We start from the raw sequence: 23352 nt of genomic DNA, 5'->3' as shown, positions 1-23352 counted from the left end.
TGAGCCGCCATCTTGAACCGCTGCAATCTATGAGGTGTAGGTACACCCACTGCGCTGTTAGGGAGGATTTTGACCCAGCGATGGTGAAGGAACGGCCAATATATTTCCAAGTGGGGATGGCGACTGACTTGGAGGGTAACCTCCAGGTGATGGTGGCCCCAATGAGTCTGCTGTCCCCGTCTTTCTGGGCGGTAGGTAGGTTTGGTTGAGTTTTTTAAAATATAAATTTGGAGCATTCAATTCATTTTTCCCAATTAAGGGACAATTTAGCCAATCCACCTACTCTGCACATCTTTGGGTTGTGGGGGCGAAACCCACGCAGACGCGGGGAGAATGTGCCAACTCCACACGGCCGGGATTGAACCTGGGGCCTCGGCGCCGTGAGGCAACAGTGCTAACCACTGCGCCACCGGGCTGCCCCTCAAAGGCAGAGAGTTAACAATAAATCGGCAGCCCTGTGTTTCTGTATAAACCGGTGCCATTGCGCCCCCTGTTGTGTTTATGGGGAATCGCGCCATGTTAGCGCCTCCTGTTGGGCAGAAGGTGGATGCACAGGGCCCTGGCCATTGAGGGGAATGTGATTCTCTGTTGACCAAGGCATGAACTCGACCTTTCACGCCAGCTGTCCAGTGATTGGACGGGGCGGTGTCAATCAAGCGGGGCGCCGCGGCCGATTGGATACCAATCTGCCCCGCCTCCGTGGGGGATACCAGGCTCTGATTGGTCACTGGAAGGGGGAACGTCCGTCAGACGTGGGCGGAGCCACGTGGTTGTTGTCCGTGCGCAGGCGCAGATCATTGACGCTTCCGGCCCCGTGGGTGGAGGACCTTCCAGGTAAAGGCTGAGTGTCAGTGAGGGGGACTCACCTGGACGGCACTGCTGAGGAAATATCACATTTAAATTGTTTGGGGATTCACCTTTTTATAAATGTTTTGAATTGAATATGTTTTTGGAAAATAAATCCTGAGGGGGGTGGCCTGTAGGTCCTGAGCCAAGTTGAGGAAAAGCAGATGGGATCCTGAGGAGGAGGCTCCAGAAATGAAAGAAGTTAAACTAAACCTGGAGCGAAGCACCGGTTAGGCCTGAGCTGGAGCCTGGTGTTCCTTTCCGGGGCAGCACGGTAGCATGGTGGTTAGCATAAATGCTTCACAGCTCCAGGGTCCCAGGTTCGATTCCCGGCTGGGTCACTGTCTGTGTGGAGTCTGCACGTCCTCCCCGTGTGTGCGTGGGTTTCCTCCGGGTGCTCCGGTTTCCTCCCACAGTCCAAAGATGTGCGGGTTAGGTGGATTGGCCATGCTAAATTGCCCGTAGTGTCCTACAAAAAGTAAGGTTAAGGGGGGGGGGGGTTGTTGGGTTACGGGTATAGGGTGGATACGTGAGTTTGAGTAGGGTGATCATGGCTCGGCACAACATCGAGGGCCGAAGGGCCTGTTCTGTGCTGTACTGTTCTATGTTCTATGTTTACCAGAATGGTTCCAGTAATGAGAGGTTTGGGTGATGTGGAGAGAGTCAGGAAGCCACGACTGTCCTGTCGAGGGTAGTTGGAAGGTGGTTTGAAGTGTTCAAAATCATGACGGTGCAAAGCCACAAGGCATAGGGGGTAGGGGGCGGCACGGTGACACAGTGGTTAGCGCTACTGCCTCACAGCTCCAGGGTTCCGGGTTCGATTCCCACTGTCTGTGCGGAGCGGTGTCCCTGTGTCTGGGCGGGTTTCCTCCGGGTGCTCCAGTTTCCTCCCACAGTCCAAAGATGTGCGGGTTAGGTGGATTGGCCGTGCTAAATTGCCCCTAAGTGTCCAAAAGATTCTCCCTCTGTGTACCCGAACAGGTGCCGGAATGTGGAGACTAGGGGCTTTTCACAGTCACTTCATTGCAGTGTTAATGTAAGCCTACTTGTGACAATAAAGATTATTACTGTAATTGAGGTTACTGGGTTTCGGGGATAGGGATGGAGGTGTGGATTTAGGTAGGGTGATCTTGGGGGCTGCACGGTAGCACAGTGGTCAGCACTTCTGCCTCACGGCGCCGAGGACCCGGGTTCGATCTCGGCCCTGGGTCACTGTCATGTGGTGTTTGCACATTCTCCCCATGTCTGTGTGGGCCACAACCCAAAAATGACCAGGTTAGGTGGATTGCCCCTTAATTGGAGAAAAATAATTGGGTACTTTAAACTTATATTAAAAAAAGGTAGGGTGTTCTTTCCAAGGATTGGTGCAGACTCGATGGGCCGAATGGCCTCCTGCACTGTGCGGTTCTATGAGTTAGGCCATTCGGCCCCATCAAATCTGCTCCACCATTCAATCATGGCTGATATGTTTGTCTGACCTGATTAATACTACGCTCCTGTATGCTTCACCCGATGCTGGTCTATGTATTTACATTGTGGACCTTGTGTTGCCCTATTATGTATTTTCTTTTATTCCCTTTTCTTCCCATGTACTGAATGATCTGTTGAGCTGCTTGCAGGAAAATACTTTTCACTGTACCTCGGTACACGTGACAATAAACAAATCCAATCCAATCATCCCCATTCTCCTGCCTTCTCCCCATAAACCCTGATCCCTTTATTTATTTTTTAATAAACATTTTATTGAGGTATTTCTGGTATTGTAACAACAACAAAATAAACAATGTACATGAAACTATAAACATTATGCAAAAGCCGTCTCCCTTCCTTACAGGTCCCACCTTTATTAACCCCCGACTCTAAGCTAAACTAACCCCCCCACCTCGCCTGACAATTAATTTTCCATGAAGAAGTCGACGAACGGTTGCCACCTCCGGGTGAACCCTAACATTGACCCTCTCAAGTCGAACTTGATTTTCCCCAAACAGAGAAAGCTAGCCATATCCGATAGCCAGGTCTCCGACTTTGGGGGCTCGGAGTCCCTCCAAGCTAATAGTATCCGTCTCCGGGCTACCAGGGAAGCAAAGGCCAGAACGTCTGCCTCTTTCTCCTCCTGGATTCCCGGGTCTTCCGACACCCCGAAAATCCCCACCTCTGGACTCGGTGCCACCCTTGTTTTTAACACCGTGGACATGACGTCCGCAAGCCCCTGCCAGAATCCCCTAAGCTTCGGACATGTCCAGAAGATGTGGACATGGTTCGCTGGCCCTCCCGTACACCTTGCACACCTATCTTCTACTCCAAAGAATCTGCTCATCCGGGCCACTGTCATGTGAGCCCGATGAACGACCTTGAATTGTATCAGGCTGAACCTGGTGCATGTTGCAGACGCGTTGACTCTACTCAACGTGTCCGCCCATAGACCATTCTCTATCTCTCCTCCCAGCTCCTCCTCCCACTTGCGCTTCAGCTCCTCCGTCTGTGTATCCTCTGACCCCATAGATTCCTTGTAAATGTCTGAGATGCTCCCTTCTCCTACCCCTCCTCTGAAACTACCCTGTCCTGAATCCCCCTTAGCGGTAGGAGTGGGAAGGTTGACACCTGTTTATGTAGAAAGTCCCCACCTGCAGATACCTGAATTAATTTCCCCTCGCCAACCCAAACTTCTCCTCCAGCGCCCTCATACTCGGAAAGCTTCCCTCTATAAACATATCCCCCATCCTCTCAATCCCTGCTCTCCGCCATATCCGGAAGCCCCCATCCATACTTCCCGGGGCAAACCGGTGATTATTACAGATTGGGGACCAGACCGATGCTCCCTCTGCTCCCACATGTCTCCTCCATTGCCCCCAGACTCTCAGGGCCGCCACCACCACGGGGCTGGTGGAGTACCGTGCCGGCGGGGACGGCAGAGGCGCAGTTACCAACGCCCCCAAACTGGTGCCCTTGCAAGAAGCCGCCTCCATACGCTCCCATGCCGACCCCTCCCCCACCACCCACTTCCTGATCATGTCTATATTCGCCGCCCAGTAATAGTAACTACAATTTGGCAGTGCCAGCCCGTCCTCTCCCCGACTCTGCTCAAGCATCACCTTCCTTACCCGCGGGGTCTTGCCCGCCCAAACAAAGCCAGTGATCACTTTGTTGGCCCGTTTAAAAAAGGACCGCGGAATGAAGATGGGGAGACACTGAAAGACAAACAGGAATCTCGGGAGTTCCGTCATCTTCACCATCTGCATCTCCCAGCCAGTGACAACAGAAGCACGTCCCACCTCCGAAAATCAGCCTTTATTTGATCTACTAGCCGGGCCAGATTTACTTTATGCAGCCGGTCCCATTCCCGCGCCACTTGAATGCCTCGGTACCTAAAGCTTCCCCCAACTAATCTAAACGGCAGCTCCCCAATCGCCTCTCCTGTCCCCTCGCCTGGACCGCAAACATCTCACTTTCCCCCATATTTAGCTTATACCCCGAAAACCGGCCAAATTCCCCCAGAATCCTCATGATTTCTTCCATCCCCTCTAATGGGTCTGATACATACAGAAGCAGGTCGTCTGCACAGAGCTAGACTCTGTGCTCTCTCTCTCTCTCCCCTCTCCCCCCCCCCCCCCCCCCCCCCCCCCCGGACCAGCCCCTTGAGGCTCTCAGAGCAATTGCCAACGGCTCTATAGCTAGCGCGAACAACAGTGGGGAGAGGGGGCATCCCTGTCTCGTCCCCCGGTGCAGTCTAAAATAGTCCGATGTCCTATTCATCCTTACACTTGCCACAGGAGCCTGATACAGCAACCTGACCCAGTCAATAAAGCCCCACCCAAATCCGAACAGTCCCAGTACCTCCCACAGATATTCCCATTCTACTCGATCAAAACCCTTCTCTGCATCCATTGCGATCACTACCTCCACTTCCCTACCTTCCGGGGGCATCATGATCATGTTTAACAACCTTCTTACATTGGCCAACATCTGCCTACCCGTAACAAACCCCGTCTTGTCCTCCCCAATAACGTCCGGAACACAATCCTCAATCCTGGAGGACAAAATTGTGGCCAGCAATTTAGCATCCACATTCAACAGGGATATCGGTCTGTAGGACCCACACAGCTCCGGGTTATTGTCCCGCTTCAGGATCAGCAAAATCGTGGCCTGTGACATCGTCGGGAGCAGCACCCCTCTTTCCCTTGCCTCATTGAACATCTTCATCACCACCGGCCCCAATATAACAGAGAACTTTTTATAGAACTCCACTGGGTACCCGTCTGGCCCCGGGGCTCTACCCGACTGCATGGCCTTCAGACCCTCCACTATCTCTTCCAACCCGATCGGGGCCCCCAGCCCTTCCAACTGCTCCCCGTCCACCTTTGGGAAATTCAGCCCCTCCAAGAAGTGCCTCATCCCCTCCGGCCCCGTAGGGGGTTCCGACCTATACAGCCTACTGTAGAAATCCCTAAACACCTTATTCACCCCGACTGAATCTCCAACCAGGATCCCATCTCCGTCATTTTCTTTCTCTATCTCCCTGGCTGCCTCCCTCTTTCTCAGCTGCTGTGCAAGAATTCTGCTGGCCTTCTCTCCATGCTCATAGATGGCCTCCCTCAACTTTCTCAGCTGCTCCACCGCCCTCCCTGTGGTTAACAAGCCGAACTCCGTCTGTAGCCTCCGCCGTTCCCTCTGGGGTCTCCGCATACTTCCTGTCGATCTGTAGTAACTCCTTAACCAGCCGGTCCGTCTCTGCTCTGTCCACCTTCTCCCTGTGGGCCCGTATCAAGATCAGCTCCCCTCTGACCACCACCTTCAGTGCTTCCCAGACCATCGCTGCTGAAATTTCCCCGTGTCGTTGACCTGCAGGTAGTTCTGAATACATTTCCTCAGCCGCTCACACACCCCTTCGTCAGCCAAAAGTCCCACATCTAACCTCCAGTGCGGGCGCTGCAGGTCAACTATACTAACCTGCAGGTCAACCCAGTGCGGAGCATGGTCTGAGATTGTAATCGCCGGGTACCCTGTGTCCACCACCCCAGCCAGCAAGGCCCTGCTCAAAATAAAGAAATCAATCCGGGAGTACACTTTATGCACGTGTGAGTAGAAGGAGAACCCCTTCACCCTCGGCTGCCCAAATTTCCATGGATCCACACACACACACACACACACACACACCCCCCCATCTGCTCCATGAACCCTTTTGGTTTCTTTGCCATTGATGGCACTATTCCTGTTTGACCGGTCCAAGCCAGGGTCAATAACTGTGTTGAAGTCCCCTCCCGTGACCAACCTATGCGGGTCCAGTATCTTCTCCAGCATCCTCTTCAAAAGCTCCACATCATCCCAATTTGGTGCAGACACATTTACTAATACCACCTGCACCCCCTCCAGTTTCCCACTGACCATAAGGTACCGACCTCCCACATCCGAGACTATTCTACCCGCCTCAAACACCACCCGCTTATTGATCAGGATCGCGAAGCCTCTAGTCTTTGAGTCTAGTCCCGAGTGAAAGACCTGACTGACCCAGCCTTTCCTCAGTCTAATCTGGTCAGTTACTCCAAGGTGCGTCTCCCGCAACATTACCAAGTCCGCCTTCAGTCCCCGAAGATGCGCGAACACGCGTTCCCTCTTGACCGGCCCATTTAACCCTCGTACATTCCAGGTGATCAGCCTAGTTGGGGGGCTCATTTCCCCCCCCCCCCCCCCTTCGCCGATGAGCCATCCCCTTTTTTGGGCCCACCTCCAGCCCATGCTCCGCGCCTCCACCGGTCCGCCCCCAGGCAGCTTCCGCCCCCAACCTCCTCTCTGTCCCTTAGCCAAAGTCCCTCCCACGTCAGCAGAACATTTACCCCCCCCCCGTAACAACACTCTGCAACCCAACACCTTTAATAAACTGAACATATGCACCCCCCCCCCCCCCCCCACTGCGCTTCCGTGAGCTAGCCCGCCCAGCTAGCTTGGTGGCCCCCATCCCTGGCGCCAGATAGCCTCCCACCTATTGTTCCCTCCCCCATTTACAAACATATTCCAACATCAAACAATCCCCACACAATTGCCTGACAGAAAGACACCAAGATCTAAACAAGCACACCTCCATCCCCCAACAGTGCAAATGAAAACCTTAACTCACTAAGCTCTACCGCTGGTCCCAAATCAATGCAAAAGGCATTACAAACAGCTTCCACAAAACGAAAAACTTTTTTTTTAAAGAACAGAAAAGCAAAAAAAGAAAAACAAGAACATTGCAGCAGAGTTCAAAAGTTCTCAGTCCACCACCAGTTCTTTCCTTTTCACAAAGTCCAGCGCGTCCTCAGGTGACTCAAAATAAAAGTGCTGTTCCTCATGCGTGACCCAGAAACGAGACGAATACAACAGTCCGAACTTCATCTTTTTCTCAAAAACGATTGACCTAATCTGGTTGAAGCCTGCTCTTCTCCTGGCCACCTCCACACTCAGGTCTTGGTAAACCCGCAGGATACTGTTGTCCCACTTCCAGCTCCGTGTCTGCTTGGCCCACTGTAGAATGCGCTCCTTATCCAAGTACCTGTGGAATCTCTCCACCGTTGCCCTCGGGGGTCTCCCATTCGCGGCTTCCTCGGGAGTGCTCTGTGAGCCCTGTCCACCTCCAAGGGCCAGGAGAATGGCCCATCCCCCAGCAGCTTCTCAAACATGCCCGCTGTGTGTGCCCCAGCGTCCGCTCCTTCGGACCCCTCCGGGAGCCCAACGATTCTCAAGTTCTGCCGGTGGGACCTGTTCTCTGGGTCCTCCACCTTCTCCAGGAGCTTCTTCTGCTGGTCTCTCAGCATCCCCACCTCCAACTCCACCACAGTTTCATGTTCTCCTGCTCAGCCAGCACCTTCTCCACCTTCTGGATCGCCCGATCATGGGCGTCCAATCTAAGCTCCAGCCGCTCAATTAACTCTTTTATAGAGTCCAAGCAGTCCCGTTTCTGCTCAGCAAAGCCTTCCTGAATAACTTGCATCAGCTGCTCCGTTGGCCGCTGGGTCGACAAACCAGAGGTCCGGTCCTCCCCCATGCTGTCTCCCCCATGCTGTCTCCGCCATGCTGTCTCCCCCATGCTGTCTCCCCCATGCTGTCTCCCCCATGCTGTCTCCCCCATGCTGTCTCCCCCATGCTGTCTCCCCCATGCTGTCTCCCCATGCTGTCTCCCCCATGCTGTCACCCCCATGCTGTCTCCGCCATGCTGTCTCCCCCATGCTGTCTCCCCCATGCTGTCTCCCCCATGCTGTCTCCCCCATGCTGTCTCCCCCATGCTGTCTCCCCATGCTGTCTCCCCCATGCTGTCACCCCCATGCTGTCTCCGCCATGCTGTCTCCCCCATGCTGTCTCCGCCATGCTGTCTCCCCCATGCTGTCTCCCCCATGCTGTCTCCCCCATGCTGTCTCCCCCATGCTGTCTCCGCCATGCTGTCTCCCGCTGCAGCTTTACCCCAAACCTTCTCTGTCTTTCTGTTTCTGCCTTTGCGAGCACTTCTAGTCCTCCTCTCCATGCACCGATGTGGGAATTCAGTACATAATTGCCTCTGTCATCAGTTTTACAATTCAAGTCCGGTAGAAAATCGGGGGAAAAGGCCCAAAAGTCTGACCAGAGCGGGAGCCAATGTGCGACTTACTCCTTCATAGCCGCCACCGGAAGTCCCCTGATCGATCCCCTTGTTAATCAAGAACCTATCTCCATCTCTGTGAACTCACTGAAACCTAGAAAATACTTATAGGGATAGACAGGGTAGATGTGGGTAAGATGTTTCCCTTGGGTTGGGGAGTCCAGAACAAGGTATAGTGGGGAATACAGAACAAGCCTTGAATCTATCATCAAGGATGAAATAGCGAGGCATCTGGATGGAAATTGTCCCATTGGGCAGACGCAGCATGGGTTTATAAAGGGCAGGTCGTGCCTAACTAATTTAGTGGAATTTTTTGAGGACATTACCAGTGCAGTAGATAACGGGGAGCCGATGGATGTGGTATATCTGGATTTCCAGAAAGCTTTTGACAAGGTGCCACACAAAAGGTTGCTGCATAAGATAAAGATGCATGGCATTAAGGGTAAAGTAGTAGCATGGATAGAGGATTGGTTAATTAATAGAAAGCAAAGAGTTGGGATAAATGGGTGCTTCTCTGGTTGACAAACAGTAGCTAGTGGTGTCCCTCAGGGATCCGTGTTGGGCCCACAATTGTTCACAATTTACACAAATGATTTGGAGTTGGGGACCAAGGGCAATGTGTCCAAGTTTGCAGACGGCACTTAAGATTTTTTTTAAAATTTAGAGTACCCAATTAATTTTTTCCAATTAAGGGGCAATTTAGTGTGGCCAATCCACCTACCCTGCACATCTTTGGGTTGTGGGGGCGAAACCCACGCAAACACGGGGAGAATGTATAAACTCCACACGGACAGTGATCCAGAGCCGGGATCGAACCTGGGACCTCGGCGCCGTGAGGCAGCAATGCTAACCATTTTGCCACCGTGCTGCCCGTAGACGACACTAAGATGAGTGGTAAAGCGAAAAGTGCAGAGGATACTGGAAGTTTGCAGAGGGATTTGGATAGGTTAAGTGAATGGGCTAGGGTCTGGCAGATGGAATACAATGTTGACAAATGTGAGGTTATCCATTTTGGTAGGAATAACAGCAAAAGGAATTATTATTTAAATGATAAAATATTAAAACATGCTGCTGTGCAGAGAGACCTGGGTGTGCTAGTGCATGAGTTGCAAAAAGTTGGTTTACAGGTGCAACAGGTGATTAAGAAAGCAAATGGAGTTTTGTCCTTCATTGCTAGAGGGATGGAGTTTAAGACTAGGGAGGTTATGCTGCAATTGTATAAGGTGTTAGTGAGACCACACCTGGAGTATTGTGTTCAGTTTTGGTCTCCTTACCTGAGAAAGGACGTACTGGCGCTGGAGGGTGTGCAGAGGAGATTCACTAGGTTAATCCCAGCGTTGAAGGGGTTGGATTATGAGGAGAGGTTGAGTAGACTGGGACTGTACTCGTTGGAATTTAGAAGGATGAGGGGGGGATCTTATAGAAACATATAAAATTATGAAGGGAATAGATAGGATAGATGCGGGCAGGTTGTTTCCACTGGCGGGTGAAAGCAGAACTAGGGGGCATAGCCTCAAAATAAGGGGAAGTAGATTTAGGACTGAGTTTAGGAGGAACTTCGTCACCCAAAGGGTTGTGAATCTATGGAATTCCTTGCCCAGTGAAGCAGTTGAGGCTCCTTCATTAAATGTTTTTAAGATAAAGATAGTTTTTTGAAGAATAAAGGGATTAAGGGTTATGGTGTTCGGGCCGGAAAGTGGAGCTGAGTCCACAAAAGATCAGCCATTGAATGGTGGAGCAGGCTCGAGGGGCCAGATGGCCGACTCCTGCTCCTAGTTCTTATGCTCTTATGTAAGGTGGCACAATTTCAAAATAAAGGGAAAAGCCACTTTGGACAGAGATGAGGAGAATCTTTGAAACTCTCTACCCCAGGCAGCTGTCACTGAGTACATTTAAACCCGAGATTGCCAATGACTTAAAATGATATGGAGATAGTAATTGAATGGCAGAGCAGACTTGATGGGCCGAAAGGCCTCTTCTTATTTAAGGCAGAGGTGGTTAACATAGAAATAGAACAGTACAGCACAGAACAGGCCCTTCGGCCCTCAATGTTGTGCCGAGCCATGATCACCCTACTCAAACCCACGTATCCACCCTATACCCGTAACCCAACAACCCCCCCTTAACCTTACTTTTATTAGGACACTACGGGCAATTTAGCCTGGCCAATCCACCTAACCCGCACATCTTTGGACTGTGGGAGGAAACCGGAGCACCCGGAGGAAACCCACGCACACACGGGGAGAACGTGCAGACTCCGCACAGTGACCCAGCCGGGAATCGAACCTGGGACCCTGGAGCTGTGAAGCATTTATGCTAACCACCATGCTACCCTGCTGCCCAGTTAAGAAAGGTGTTTTTTTTCAATTTTAATTTGCTGTGCTCTTCCCTTTAAATAGGTTTTCATCCGAATCCTTAACCCTGGCCAGTGAAGCAAATGCCTTTCTTTTCAAAATGGATTTCCACAGCAGCCATCAAAGGTAAGAGTTGGTGGGGACGCATTAATCTGTGGGTGGGACATGATAAACCCTAAAAGTTCTGACTCAAAGGTCAGGATGTTATATCCCGAGTCACTTTCACCACAGCAACGGGACGTGTCGCTTTAATACGTTTTTGTTCCTGAGCTGCTTCTCTGCTAAAATCATATTGGTTCAAGCTGGTGAGCTGATCATTCATTGGACTTGCAAGGATGATACCAGAAATGTGCGTACGTGACTATTGACAGGCTGGGTCTCTTCTCGGTGTGTGTGTGTGTATGTGTGTGTAGTGGTGGTGGTGGTGGGAGGGGGAGAGAGAGGGAGAGAGAGAGAAGGCTGAGAGGTGATCCGTATGAGGTTTGTAAAAATTATGAACATCGTTGATAGAGCGGATAGAGAGACGATGTCCCTTCTTGTGGAGAAGAGGCCGCCAACGTAGTAATAATCTTAATTAGCATCACTGTAGGCTTATATTAACACTGCGATGAAGTTACCGTGAAAATCCCCTAGTTGCCACATTCCGGCGCCTGTTCGGGTACACAGAGGGAGAATTCAGGATGTCCAATTCACCCAATAAGCACGTCTTTTGGGAGTTGTGGGAGGAAACCGGATCACCTGGAGAAACCCACGCAGACACGGGGAGAATGTGCAGACTCCCCACAGACAGTGACCCAAGCCGGGAATCGAACCCGGGTCCCTTGTGCTGTGAAGCAAAAGTGCTAACCACTGTGCTACCGTGCCACTCTTAAGATAAGTCACCAAGAAGTGCTGAATTTGGGTGCATTTAAGTGCTATAGTGAGAGTTTGGTGACTGAGAGATATTAAGGGTTTATTTTTTATTTTTATCTAAAGTCGAGTCTTTCTTTTATTTAGTTAATTAACTTAAAAGTTGCTGTTTGGTTGAGAAGAAGGTGAATTTTCAATCAGCTTTAAACAAACTCCTTGCAGCCGGAGTTTGTTAATTAGTTAATTGGATTAGGCCAGTTTTCAGAGGCTAGAGTCACCGTGTAAAGGTGAACCAGCTACAGTGCAGACTTCGGGAGGTCCCCTTTGGGAAGGGGCCATACTGGACCTGGTATTGGGGAATGATCCCGGCCAGGTGGTTGATGTTTCAGTCGGTGATTACTTTGGGAATAGCGATCACAATTCCGTAAGTTTTAGAATACTCATGGACAAGGACAAGAGTGGTCCGAAAGGAAGAGTGCTAAATTGGGGAAAGGCAGAGTATAACAAAATTCGGCAGGAGCTAGGGAATGTGGATTGGAAGCAGCAGTTTAAGGGTAAATCCACATTTGAAATGTGGAAGTCTTTTAAGGAAAGGTTGATTAGAGTGCAGGACAGACATGTTCCTGTGAAAATGAAAGATAGAAATGGCAAGATTAGGGAACCATGGATGACGGGTGAAATTGTGAGACTAGCTAAGATGAAAAAGGAAGCATACATAGGATCGAGGCAACTCAAAACTGATGAAGCTTTGGAGGAATATCGGGAAAGTAGGACGAATCTCAAACACGCAATAAAGAGGGCTAAAAGGGGGTCATGAAATATCTTTGGCTAACAGGGTTAAGGAAAATCTCAAAGCATTTTATTCGTATGCAAGGAGCAAGAGGGTAACTAGAGAAAGGATTGGCCCACTTAAAGACAAAAGAGGATTCAGAGGAAATGGGTGAGATTCTTAATGAGTACTTTGCATCGGTATTCACAAAGGACAAGACGGATGTTGAGGCTAGGGATGGATGTTTAAATACTCTCGGTCAAGTTGTCATACGGAAGGGGGAAGTTTTGGGTATTCTAAAAGACATTAAGGTGGACAAGTCCCCAGGACCGGATGGGATCTATCCCAGGTTTCTGAGGGAAGCGAGGGTCGAAATAGCTGGGGCCTTAACAGATATCTTTGCAGCATCCTTGAGCACGGGTGAGGTCCCGGAGGACTGGAGAATTGCTAATGTTGTCCCTTTGTTTAAGAAGGGTAGCAGGGATAATCCAGGGAATTATAGACCTGTGAGCTTGACGTCAGTGGTAGGCAAACTGTTGGAGAAGATACTGAGGGATAGGATCTATTCACATCTGGAAGAAAATAGACTTATCAGTGATAGGCAGCATGGTTTTGTGCAGGAAAGGTCATGTCTTACAAACCTAATAGAATTCTTTGAGGAAGTGACAAAGTTAATTGATGAGGGAAGGGCTGTAGATGTCGTATACATGGACTTTAGTAAGGCGTTTGATAAAGTTTCCCATGGCAGGTTGATGGAAAAAGTGAAGTCGTATGGGGTTCAGGGTGTACTAGCTAGATGGATAAAGAACTGGCTGGGCAACAGGAGACAGAGAGTAGTGGTGGAAGGGAGTGTCTCAAAATGGAGAAGGGTGACTAGTGGTGTTCCACAGGGATCCGTGCTCGGATCACTGTTGTTTGTGATCTACATAAATGACCTGGAGGAAGGTATAGGTGGTCTGATTAGCAAGTTTGCAGATGATACTAAGATTGGTGGAGTTGCAGATAGCGAGGAGGACTGTCAGAGAATACAGCAAAATATAGATAGATTGGAGAGTTGGGCAGAGAAATGGCAGATGGAGTTCAATCCAGGCAAATGTAAGGTGATGCATTTTGGAAGATCAAATTCAAGAGCGGACTATATGGTCAATGGAAGGGTCTTGGGGAAAATTGATGTGCAGAGAGATCTGGGAGTTCAGGTCCATTGTACCCTGAAGGTGGCAACGCAGGTTGATAGAGTGGTCAAGAAGGCATACAGCATGCTTGTCTTCATCGGACGGGGTATTGAGTACAAGAGTCGGCAGGGCATGTTACTTTGTATAGGACTTTGGTTCGGCCACATTTGGAATACTGCATGCAGTTCTGGTCGCCACATTACCAGAAGGATGTGGATGCCTTGGAGAGGGTGCAGAGGAGGTTCACCAGGATGTTGCCTGGTATGGAGGGTGCTAGCTATGAAGAAAGGTTGAATAGATACGGATTGTTTTCGTTGGAAAGACGGAGGTTGAGGGGGGACCTGACTGAGGTCTACAAAATTATGAGAGGTATGGACAGGGTGGATAGCAACAAGCTTTTTCCAAGAGTGGGGGTGTCAGTTACAAGGGGGTCACGATTTCAAAGTGAGAGGGGGAAAATTTAAGGGAGATGTGCGTGGAAAGTTTTTTACGCAGAGGGTGGTGGGTGCCTGGAACGCTTTACCAGCGGAGGTGGTAGAGGCAGGCATGATAGCATCATTTAAGAAGCATCTAGACAGGTATATGAACGGGCGGGAACAGAGGGAAGTAGATCTTGGAATATAGGAGACAGGTTTAGATAAAGGATCTGGATCGGCACAGGCTGGGAAGGCCGAAGGGCCTGTTCCTGTGCTGTAATATTCTTTGTTCTTTGTCTTTGTTTGCACTCTGTGCTGAATTTGGGTGCATTTGAGTGCTACAGAGAGAGTTTGGTGACTGAGGGAATGAGGTGAGGAAGGAGCAAGGTGCTCCTTTCATTTCATTTCTGACATTTCCTCAAAGAGCGAGAAGGGAGCCGGGAGTTTACAGAGAGTACAGCTGACTGGGAGCAGAGTCGGAGGGCGGAGTTCCAGCTGGTCCACAGGGCAGCTGTATTCTGTAAGGTAAAAGGGAATGGAGGCTAGGGCAGTTGCATCCTCCTCCTGTAGGATGTGGGTGGTGAGGGATACCACCGGTGTCCCCGTTGACTATACCTGCGGGAAGTGCACCCAACTCCAGCTCCTCAGAGACCGTGTTAGAGAACTGGAGCTGGAGCTGGATGAACTTCGGATCATCCGGGAGGCAGAGGGGGTAATAGAGAAGAGTTACAGGGTGGTAGCTACACCCAAGGTACTGAACAAGAGTAGCTGGGTTACAGTCAGGGGAAGGAAAACAAACGGAACAGACAGTGCAGGGATCTCTCGTGGATGTTCCCCTTCAAAACAAGTATACCGTTTTAGATGCTGTTGGGGGGGATGATCTTCTGGGGGAAGGCCCCAGCGGCCAGGTCTCTGGCTCTGGGGCTCAGAAGGGAAGGGGGATAACAGAAAAGCAATAGTGATTGGAGACTCAATGGTTAGGGGAATGGATAGGAGATTCTGTGGTCGCGAGCGAAACTCCCGGAAGGTATGTTGCCTCCCGGGTGCCAGGGCCAGGGATGTCTCGGATCGTGTCTTCAGGATCCTTAAGGGGGAGAGGGAGCAGCCAGACGTCGTGGTGCACATTGGTACCAACGACGTAGGTAGGAAAAGGGGTGTGGATGTAATAAACGAGTTTAGGAGTTAGGCTGGAAGTTAAAAGCCAGGACAGACAGAGTTGTCATCTCTGGTTTGTTGCCGGTGCCACGTGATAGTGAGGCTAGGAATAGGAAGAGAGTGTAGTTGAACACGTAGCTGCAGGAATGGTGTAGGAGGGGGGGCTTCAGGTATTTGGATAATTGGAGCGCATTCGGGGGAAGGTGGGACCTGTACAAGCAGGACAGATTGCATCCGAACCAGAGGGGCACCAATATCCTGGGGGGGAGGTTTTCTAGTGCTCTTCGGGAGGGTTTAAACTAATTTAGCAGGGGAATGGGAACCGGACTTGTAGTCCAGCAACTAAGGTAGCCGATGTTCAGGACGTCAAAGCGTGTAGTGAGGCAGTGGGGAAGGTAACACTGACAAAGGAGAGTACTTGCAGGCAAGGAGATGGGTTGAAGTGTGTATACTTCAACGCAAGAAGCATCAGGAATAAGGTGGGTGAATTTAAGGCATGGATCGGTACTTGGGACTACGATGTGGTGGCCATCACGGAAACTTGGATAGAAGAGGGGCAGAAATGGTTGTTGGAGGCTCCTGGTTATAGATGTTTAAATAAGATTAGGGAGGATGGTAAAAGAGGTGGGGGGTTGCATTATTAATTAGAGATAGTATAACAGCTGCAGAAAGGCAGTTCGAGGGGGATCTGCCTACTGAGGTAATATGGGTTGAAGTCAGAAATAGGAAAGGAGCAGTCACCTTGTTGGGAGTTTTCTATAGGCCCCCAATTGCAGCAGAGATGTGGAGGAACAGATTGGGAAACAGATTTTGGAAAGGTGCAGAAGTCACAGGGTAGTAGTCATGGGCGACTTCAACTTCCCAAACATTGAGTGGAAACTCTTTAGATCAAATAGTTTGGATGAGGTGGTGTTTGTGCAGTGTGTCCAGGAAGCTTTTCTAACACAGTATGTAGATTGTCCGACCAGTTGGATAACGAACTGGCTAACCGATAGAAGTCAGAGAGTGGTGGTGGATGGCAAATATTCGGCCTGGAGCCCAGTTACCAGTGGCGTACCACAGGGATCAGTTCTGGGTCCTCTGCTGTTTGTGATTTTCATTAACGACTTGGATGAGGGAGTTGAAGGGTGGGTCAGTAAATTTACAGATGATATGAAGATTGGTGGAGTTGTGGATAGTGAGGAGGGCTGTTGTCGGCTGCAAAGAGACATAGATAGGATGCAGAGCTGGGCTGAGAAGTGGCAGATGGAGTTTAACCCTGAAAAGTGTGAGGTTGTCCATTTCGGAAGGACAAATATGAATGCGGAATACAGGGTTAACGATAGGGTTCTTGGCAATGTGGAGGAGCAGAGAGATCTTGGGGTCCATGTTTATAGATCTTTGAAAGCTGCCACTCAAGTGGATAGAGCTGTGAAGAAGGCCTATGGTGTGCTAGCGTTCATTAGCAGAGGGATTGAATTTAAGAGCCTTGAGGTGATGATGCAGCTGTACAAAACCTTGGTAAGGCCACATTTGGAGTACTGTGTGCAGTTCTGGTCGACTCATTTTAGGAAGGATGTGGAAGCTTTGGAAAAGGTGCAAAGGAGATTTACCAGGATGTTGCCTGGAATGGAGAGTAGGTCTTACGAGGAAAGGTTGAGGGTACTCGGCCTTTTCTCATTAGAACGGAGAAGGATGAGGGGCGACTTGATAGAGGTTTATAAGATGATCAGGGGAATAGATAGAGTAGACAGTCAGAGACTTTTTCCCCGGGTGGAACAAACCATTACAAGGGGACATAAATTTAAGGTGAATGGTGGAAGATATAGGGGGGATGTCAGAGGTAGGTTCTTTACCCAGAGAGTAGTGGGGGCATGGAATGCACTGCCTGTGGTAGTAGTTGAGTCGGAAACATTAGGGTCCTTCAAGCAGCTATTGGATAGGTACATGGATTACGGTAGAATGATGGGGTGTAGATTAATTTCTTAATCTAGGACAAAAGTTTGGCACAACATCGTGGGCCGAAGGGCCTGTTCTCTGCTGTATTTTTCTATATTCTATGAAACCCAAGAGGGAATTCGGGAGAAACATCTTTGCATGGTGACACAGTGGGACTGTGTAACCCGCTACCACAGGGAGAGATTGAAGTGAACAGATACAGTTGATGGGGGGCACGATGGTTAGCACTGTGGTGAATGGCCTGTTTCTGCACCGTACACCATGTCTCAACCTTCTGTCTGAGGTTTGGAATACAGAGCAGAAAATACATTTTTAAAAAGTATTTAATTGTCAGTAACTTTGACACCCAAGGACCATGAAAAGGTGCCGAGAAAAGGTTGAATAATTATAAAGAGTTTGAACATAAAATTTGTTCATTTTTCATAATTAATATCAGGATCTTTTTATTGCCCCATAAAGTTTTCTTTTTTTTTCTTTCTTCTTTTTTTTAATTTAGAGTACCCAATTCATTTTTTTTTCCAATTAGAGGGCAATTTAGTGTGTTCGATCCACCTACCCTGCACATCCTTGGGTTGTGGGGCCGAAACCCACGCAGACACGGGGAGAATGTGCAAACTCCACACGGACAGTGACCCAGGGCCGGGATCGAACCTGGGACCTCGGCGCCGTGAAGCAACAGGGCTAATCCACTGCGCCACCGTGCTGCCCTATTGCCCCATTAATGACATTTGCCAGCAAATTTTGATTTCGTTTTTGCTACTATTGAGTTGCAAGGTTTGATAAAAATTGTGGAATTTGCTTCTATGCCTGCTGTAGATTTTTCACTGAGCAAGTGTAGTAGAGAATTGTGAAATGCAGTGTTACCTTTTCAGAGAGGGAAGGGGGAGCACGGGGCAGTGTTCAGTGTTCACCTATTCCACCAGCTTTCCTCTAATCTTTATTAGTGTCACAAGTAGGTTTACATCAACACCACAATGAAGTTACTGTGAAAGGCCCCTGGTTGGCACACTCCTGCGCCTGTTCGGGTACACGGAGGGAGAATTCAGAATGTCCAATTCACCTGACAAGCACGTCTTTCGGGACTTGTGGGAGGAAACCGGAGCACCCGGAGGAAACCCACGTAGACACGGGGAGAACGAGCGGCAGACACTCCACAGACAGTGACCGAAGCCGGGAATCGAACCCGGGTTCCTGGTGCTGTGAAGCAACAGTGCTAACCACTGTGCTGCCGTGCTGCCCGAGAGCACAGACAGCTGTCCCAGCTTTCTGTGGGCCATCCCTCGATGGGTCAAACTCCTGCATTGCTAGCCCAGTGACATAACCACTACACCACCTTTGCTCTACTGTTGCTCAGAGTGCTTTCCCACTTATTCTTTTCACACAGGTCTCTGCCGTGAACTGAGTTTCACCGTCCCCTGGGGCCACATAGCGGCCAAGGCTTGGAACCATCCCAGTGGGCGGCCAGTATTGTGCCTGCACGGCTGGGCAGATAATGCAAATACTTTTGACCGTCTTATCCCGTTACTTCCAGAAGGTGAGTATCATTGATTTTGTGACAGAAAGCACCAGCTTTTTTTTAAGATCATCGAAAAGGCCAATGAATTTTATCTCAAGGGGGTTGAATTGGATACTTCTGCCTCTGCTCATGCCTACCGAAACCCTCATTTTTTGCCTTTGTTACTCCTTGACACCTATTCCAGTGTTCTCCACTCCCCTGCTTTGCACCTCCCTCTGTAGACCATAGGAAATAGGAGTAGGCCTTCCAGCCTTTGGAGCCTGTTCCGCTATTCAGCACAATTGTGGCTAGTCCTTTATATAATCCATAAAATCCCTACAGTGAAGAAGGAAGCCATTTGGCCCATCGAGGCTGCACTGACCCTCCAAAAGAGCACCCCACCTAGTCCCACTATCCCACCCTGTAACCCCAGTTATCCTGCACATCTCCGGACACAAAGGGGGAATTTGGCACGGCCAATCCCCCTAACCTATACATCTTTGGACTGTGGGAGGAAACCAGAGCACCCGGCGGAAACGCACGCACACACGGGGAGGACGTGCAGACTCCACACAGACAGTGACCCAGCCGGGAATCGAACCTGGGACCCTGGCGCTGTGAGGCAGCAGTGCTAACCATTGTGTCGTCACGCTAACTCACGCCACACTCTCGCGCTTTCTCCATAGCTCTCGGATGGCTTGAGTCTAAAATCTAGTCTAGAAATGAGCTCATTCCGCCCATGTCCTCACCAGCAGCAAATCGTGCTCCCGTGTGCGCCCGGAACTACACGACGCCTGCTTAAGTAACGGCTCAATTTTAAAGTTTTAATCTTTGTTTTAAATCCCTCCGTACCCTCGCCCTTCCGATGGCTGCAACCTCCTCCACCCCTACAACTCTCCGAAACACCTGTACTTCTCCATTTCTGGCCTCGATTTTAAGGGCTCTGTGTCTCCAGCTGCCTGGGCCCTCGGCTCTGGAATTTCCTGCCCAAATCTCCCCACCACACTTTCTTCATTTTCAGATCCACCTAAATTAAAACCTACCTCTTTGACCGAGCTTTTGCTCAGCTGCATTGTGTGGGTCTAAGTCAGATTTGTTCACTGATACTCCATTGAAGTGCCTTGGGACAGATCACATTAAAAACTCGATATAAAGACATTTTTATTGAATACAAAAATGAGGAATTGATGCTTCCATGTTACAGACCTTTAAAATTGGAGTAATTGTGCTCAATGTTGTGCTCTCCACCTTAGAAAAGGTTATAGTGGCCTTGGAGTGGACATATTGCATTTTTACCAGACTGATGTTTGAGTTTGAAGGTTAAATTGAGGACAGGTTGCACAGAGTAGGCTGGTATTTCCTTAAGTACTGAAGATTAGAGGTGATTTAACCGAGGAATGTATTAAAAGGATTCAGTCAGGTAAATACAGAGAGACATTCAAGAGCTGAATGAGTGCAGCTCCAACAACACACAAGAAGCTGGACACCATCCATGACAAAGCAGCCCCCCTTGATTGGCACCCCATCATTTACAAACATTCACTCCCTCCACCACAGACGCACAGTGGCAGCCGTGTGTACCATCTACAAGATGCACTGCAGCAACTCACCCAAGGTTCCTTAGACGGCACCTTCCAAACCCACGACCACTCGAATCATGGAATCCCTACAGAGCTGAAGGAGGCCATTTGGCCCATCACGTCAGTACCGACCCTCCAAATGAGCACTCCACCCAGGTCCACTCCTCTACTCTATCCCTGTGACTCTGTAACCTACCCTGCACATCCCTGGACAAAGGGGCAGTTTAGCATGGCCAGTCCACCTAACCGGCACATCTTTGGACCACCATCCAGAGGTTCGAGAACGACAAGGGCGGCAGCAGACACATGGGAACGCCACCACCTGGAACCTCCCCTCCAAGTCTACTTACCATCCTGATTTAGAAATACATCAGCCAGTCCTTCACTCTCACTGGGCCAAAATCCTGGAACTCCCTCCCTAACAGCACAGCAGATGTACCTACACCACCTGGACTGCAACGGGTTCAAGAAGGCAGCTCACCATCACCTTCTCAAGGGGGGCAATTAGGGATGGACAATAAATGCGGGTCCTACCCAGTCATGCCCATGTCTCACAAACGAACAAGGGGACTTAGCCTGGAGGTTGGGGCTGGGCCTTTCAGCAGTTCATGTCGGCAAGCATTTCACACACAGGAGTGGAAATCTGAAACTCTTATCCCATTCCCCACCTTCTGCAAAAAATGATGTGGATCAACTGGAGCTGGATAGATTTTGTTGGATTTGGCTGTCGGAGGCAGGTTAATGGAATTGAGGTACAGATCCACTATGTTCTGATTAACTGGAAGAACAGGCCAGAGGGAATTGAAGGGCAGCACGGTAGCATGGTGGTTAGCATAAATGCTTCACAGCTCCAGGGTCCCAGGTTCGATTCCCGGCTGGGTCACTGTCTGTGTGGAGTCTGCACGTCCTCCCCGTGTGTGCGTGGGTTTCCTCCGGGTGCTCCGGTTTCCTCCCACAGTCCAAAGATGTGCAGGTTAGGTGGATTGGCCATGCTAAATTGCCCATAGTGTCCTAAAAGTAAGGTTAAGGGGGGGGGGGGGTTGTTGGGTTACGGGTATAGGGTGGATACGTGGGTTTGAGTAGGGTGATCATTGTTCGGCACAACATCGAGGGCCGAAGGGCCTGTTCTGTGCTGTACTGTTCTATGTTCTATGTTCTATCTCCTGTTTCTGTGTGTGCAGGGAGGTGCTGATGGGGGCTGCGTCCTGTTGAGGAGGCCTTAAGGACGGCAGGGTGTAGCAGTGGTTAGCACTGCTGCCTTAAGGCGTCGAGGACCCGGGTTCGATCTCGGCCGCAGGTCGCAGTCCGTGTGGGTTTTCCACATTCTACCCCTGTCTGCGTGGGTCTCATCCCCACAACCCAAAGATGTGCAGAGTAGGTGGATTGGCCACGCTAAATATGGATGACGATCGTCCAGGACCAGAGCTCAAAGATCAACAACAGACGCTTCAGGGTCAGTACTGAGGTAGTGCTGCACTGTCAGAGGGTCAGTACTGAGGGAGTGCTGCACTGTCAGAGGGTCAGTACTGAGGGAGCGCTGCACTGTCAGAGGGTCAGTACTGAGGGAGTGCCGCACTGTCAGAGGGTCAGTACTGAGGGAGTGCCACACTATCAGAGGGTCAGTACTGAGGGAGTGCCGCACTATCAGAGGGTCAGTACTGAGGGAGCGCCGCACTGTCAGAGGGTCAGTACTGAGGGAGCGCTGCACTGTCAGAGGGTCAGTACTGAGGGAGTGCTGCACTGTCAGAGCGTCAGTACTGAGGGAGCGCTGCACTGTCAGAGGGTCAGTACTGAGGGAGTGCCGCACTGTCAGAGGGTCAGTACTGAGGGAGTGCCACACTATCAGAGGGTCAGTACTGAGGGAGTGCCGCACTATCAGAGGGTCAGTACTGAGGGAGTGCCGCACTGTCAGAGGGTCAGTACTGAGGGAGTGCTGCACTCTCAGAGGGTCAGTACTGAGGGAGTGCTGCACTGTGGGAGGGTCAGTACTGAGGGTGCTGCACTGCCAGAGGGTCAGTACTGAGGGAGTGCCGCACTGTCAGAGGGTCAGTACTGAGGGTGCTGCACTGTCAGAGGGTCAGTACTGAGGGAGTGCTGCACTGTCAGAGCGTCAGTACTGAGGGAGTGCCGCACTGTCAGAGGGTCAGTACTGAGGGAGAGCCGCACTGTCAGTGGGTCAGTACTGAGGGAGCGCTGCACTGTCAGAGGGTCAGTACTGAGGGAGTGCTGCACTGTCAGAGAGTCAGTACTGAGGGAGTGCCGCACTGTCAGAGGGTCAGTACTGAGGGAGTGCCGCACTGTCAGAGGGTCAGTACTGAGGGAGAGCCGCACTGTCAGTGGGTCAGTACTGAGGGAGCGCTGCACTGTCAGAGGGTCAGTACTGAGGGAGTGCTGCACTGTCAGAGGGTCAGTACTGAGGGAGTGCCGCATTGTCAGAGGGTCAGTACTGAGGGAGTGCCGCACTGTCAGAGGGTCAGTACGTTGGGAGTGCTGCACTGTCAGAGGGTCAGTACTGAGGGAGCGCTGCACTGTCAGAGGGTCAGTACTGAGGGAGCGCTGCACTGTCAGAGGGTCAGTACTGAGGGAGTGCTGCACTGTCAGAGCGTCAGTACTGAGGGAGCGCTGCACTGTCAGAGGGTCAGTACTGAGGGAGTGCCGCACTATCAGAGGGTCAGTACTGAGGGAGCGCTGCACTGTCAGAGGGTCAGTACTGAGGGAGTGCCGCACTGTGGGAGGGTCAGTACTGAGGGTGCTGCACTGCCAGAGGGTCAGTACTGAGGGAGTGCCGCACTGTCAGAGGGTCAGTACTGAGGGAGTGCTGCACTGTCAGAGGGTCAGTACTGAGGGAGTGCCGCACTGTCAGAGGGTCAGTACTGAGGGAGCGCTGCACTGTCAGAGGGTCAGTACTGAGGGAGCGCCGCACTGTCAGAGGGTCAGTACTGAGGGAGTGCCGCACTGTCAGAGGGTCAGTACTGAGGGAGTGCTGCACTGTCAGAGGGTCAGTACTGAGGGAGTGCCGCACTGTCAGAGGGTCAGTACTGAGGGAGTGCTGCACTGTCAGAGGGTCAGTACTGAGGGAGTGCTGCACTGTCAGAGGGTCAGTACTGAGGGAGTGCCACGCTGTCAGAGGGTCAGTACAGAGGGAGTGCCGCACTGTCAGAGGGTCAGTACT

At 50.7% G+C, this 23352-nt stretch overlaps 1 protein-coding gene across 2 annotated transcripts in view; it reads left to right on the top strand.

The window, feature by feature from the left end:
- Nucleotides 1-788: 788 nt before the first annotated feature.
- serhl (serine hydrolase like) overlaps nucleotides 789-23352 on the top strand; it is a 56165-nt gene continuing 33601 nt past the window's right edge. Inside the window, exons 1-4 of one of the 2 annotated variants that reach the window (XM_038783435.1) lie at nucleotides 2507-2521; nucleotides 4248-4253; nucleotides 10887-10932; nucleotides 18490-18639. In XM_038783435.1, coding sequence (XP_038639363.1) covers nucleotides 10890-10932; nucleotides 18490-18639 — 193 coding nt within the window. In that variant the 5' untranslated portion in view covers nucleotides 2507-2521; nucleotides 4248-4253; nucleotides 10887-10889. Of the gene's footprint in view, nucleotides 835-2506; nucleotides 2522-4247; nucleotides 4254-10851; nucleotides 10933-18489; nucleotides 18640-23352 lie in introns of those variants that run through there. The other variant, XM_038783434.1, reaches the window with a different exon arrangement.

The sequence above is a fragment of the Scyliorhinus canicula genome, chromosome 23, assembly GCF_902713615.1.
Source record: "Scyliorhinus canicula chromosome 23, sScyCan1.1, whole genome shotgun sequence".
NCBI lineage: Eukaryota > Metazoa > Chordata > Chondrichthyes > Carcharhiniformes > Scyliorhinidae > Scyliorhinus > Scyliorhinus canicula.
Note: the sequence above shows the minus strand (reverse complement) of the source record. Positions and strands in the feature narration are given on the sequence as shown.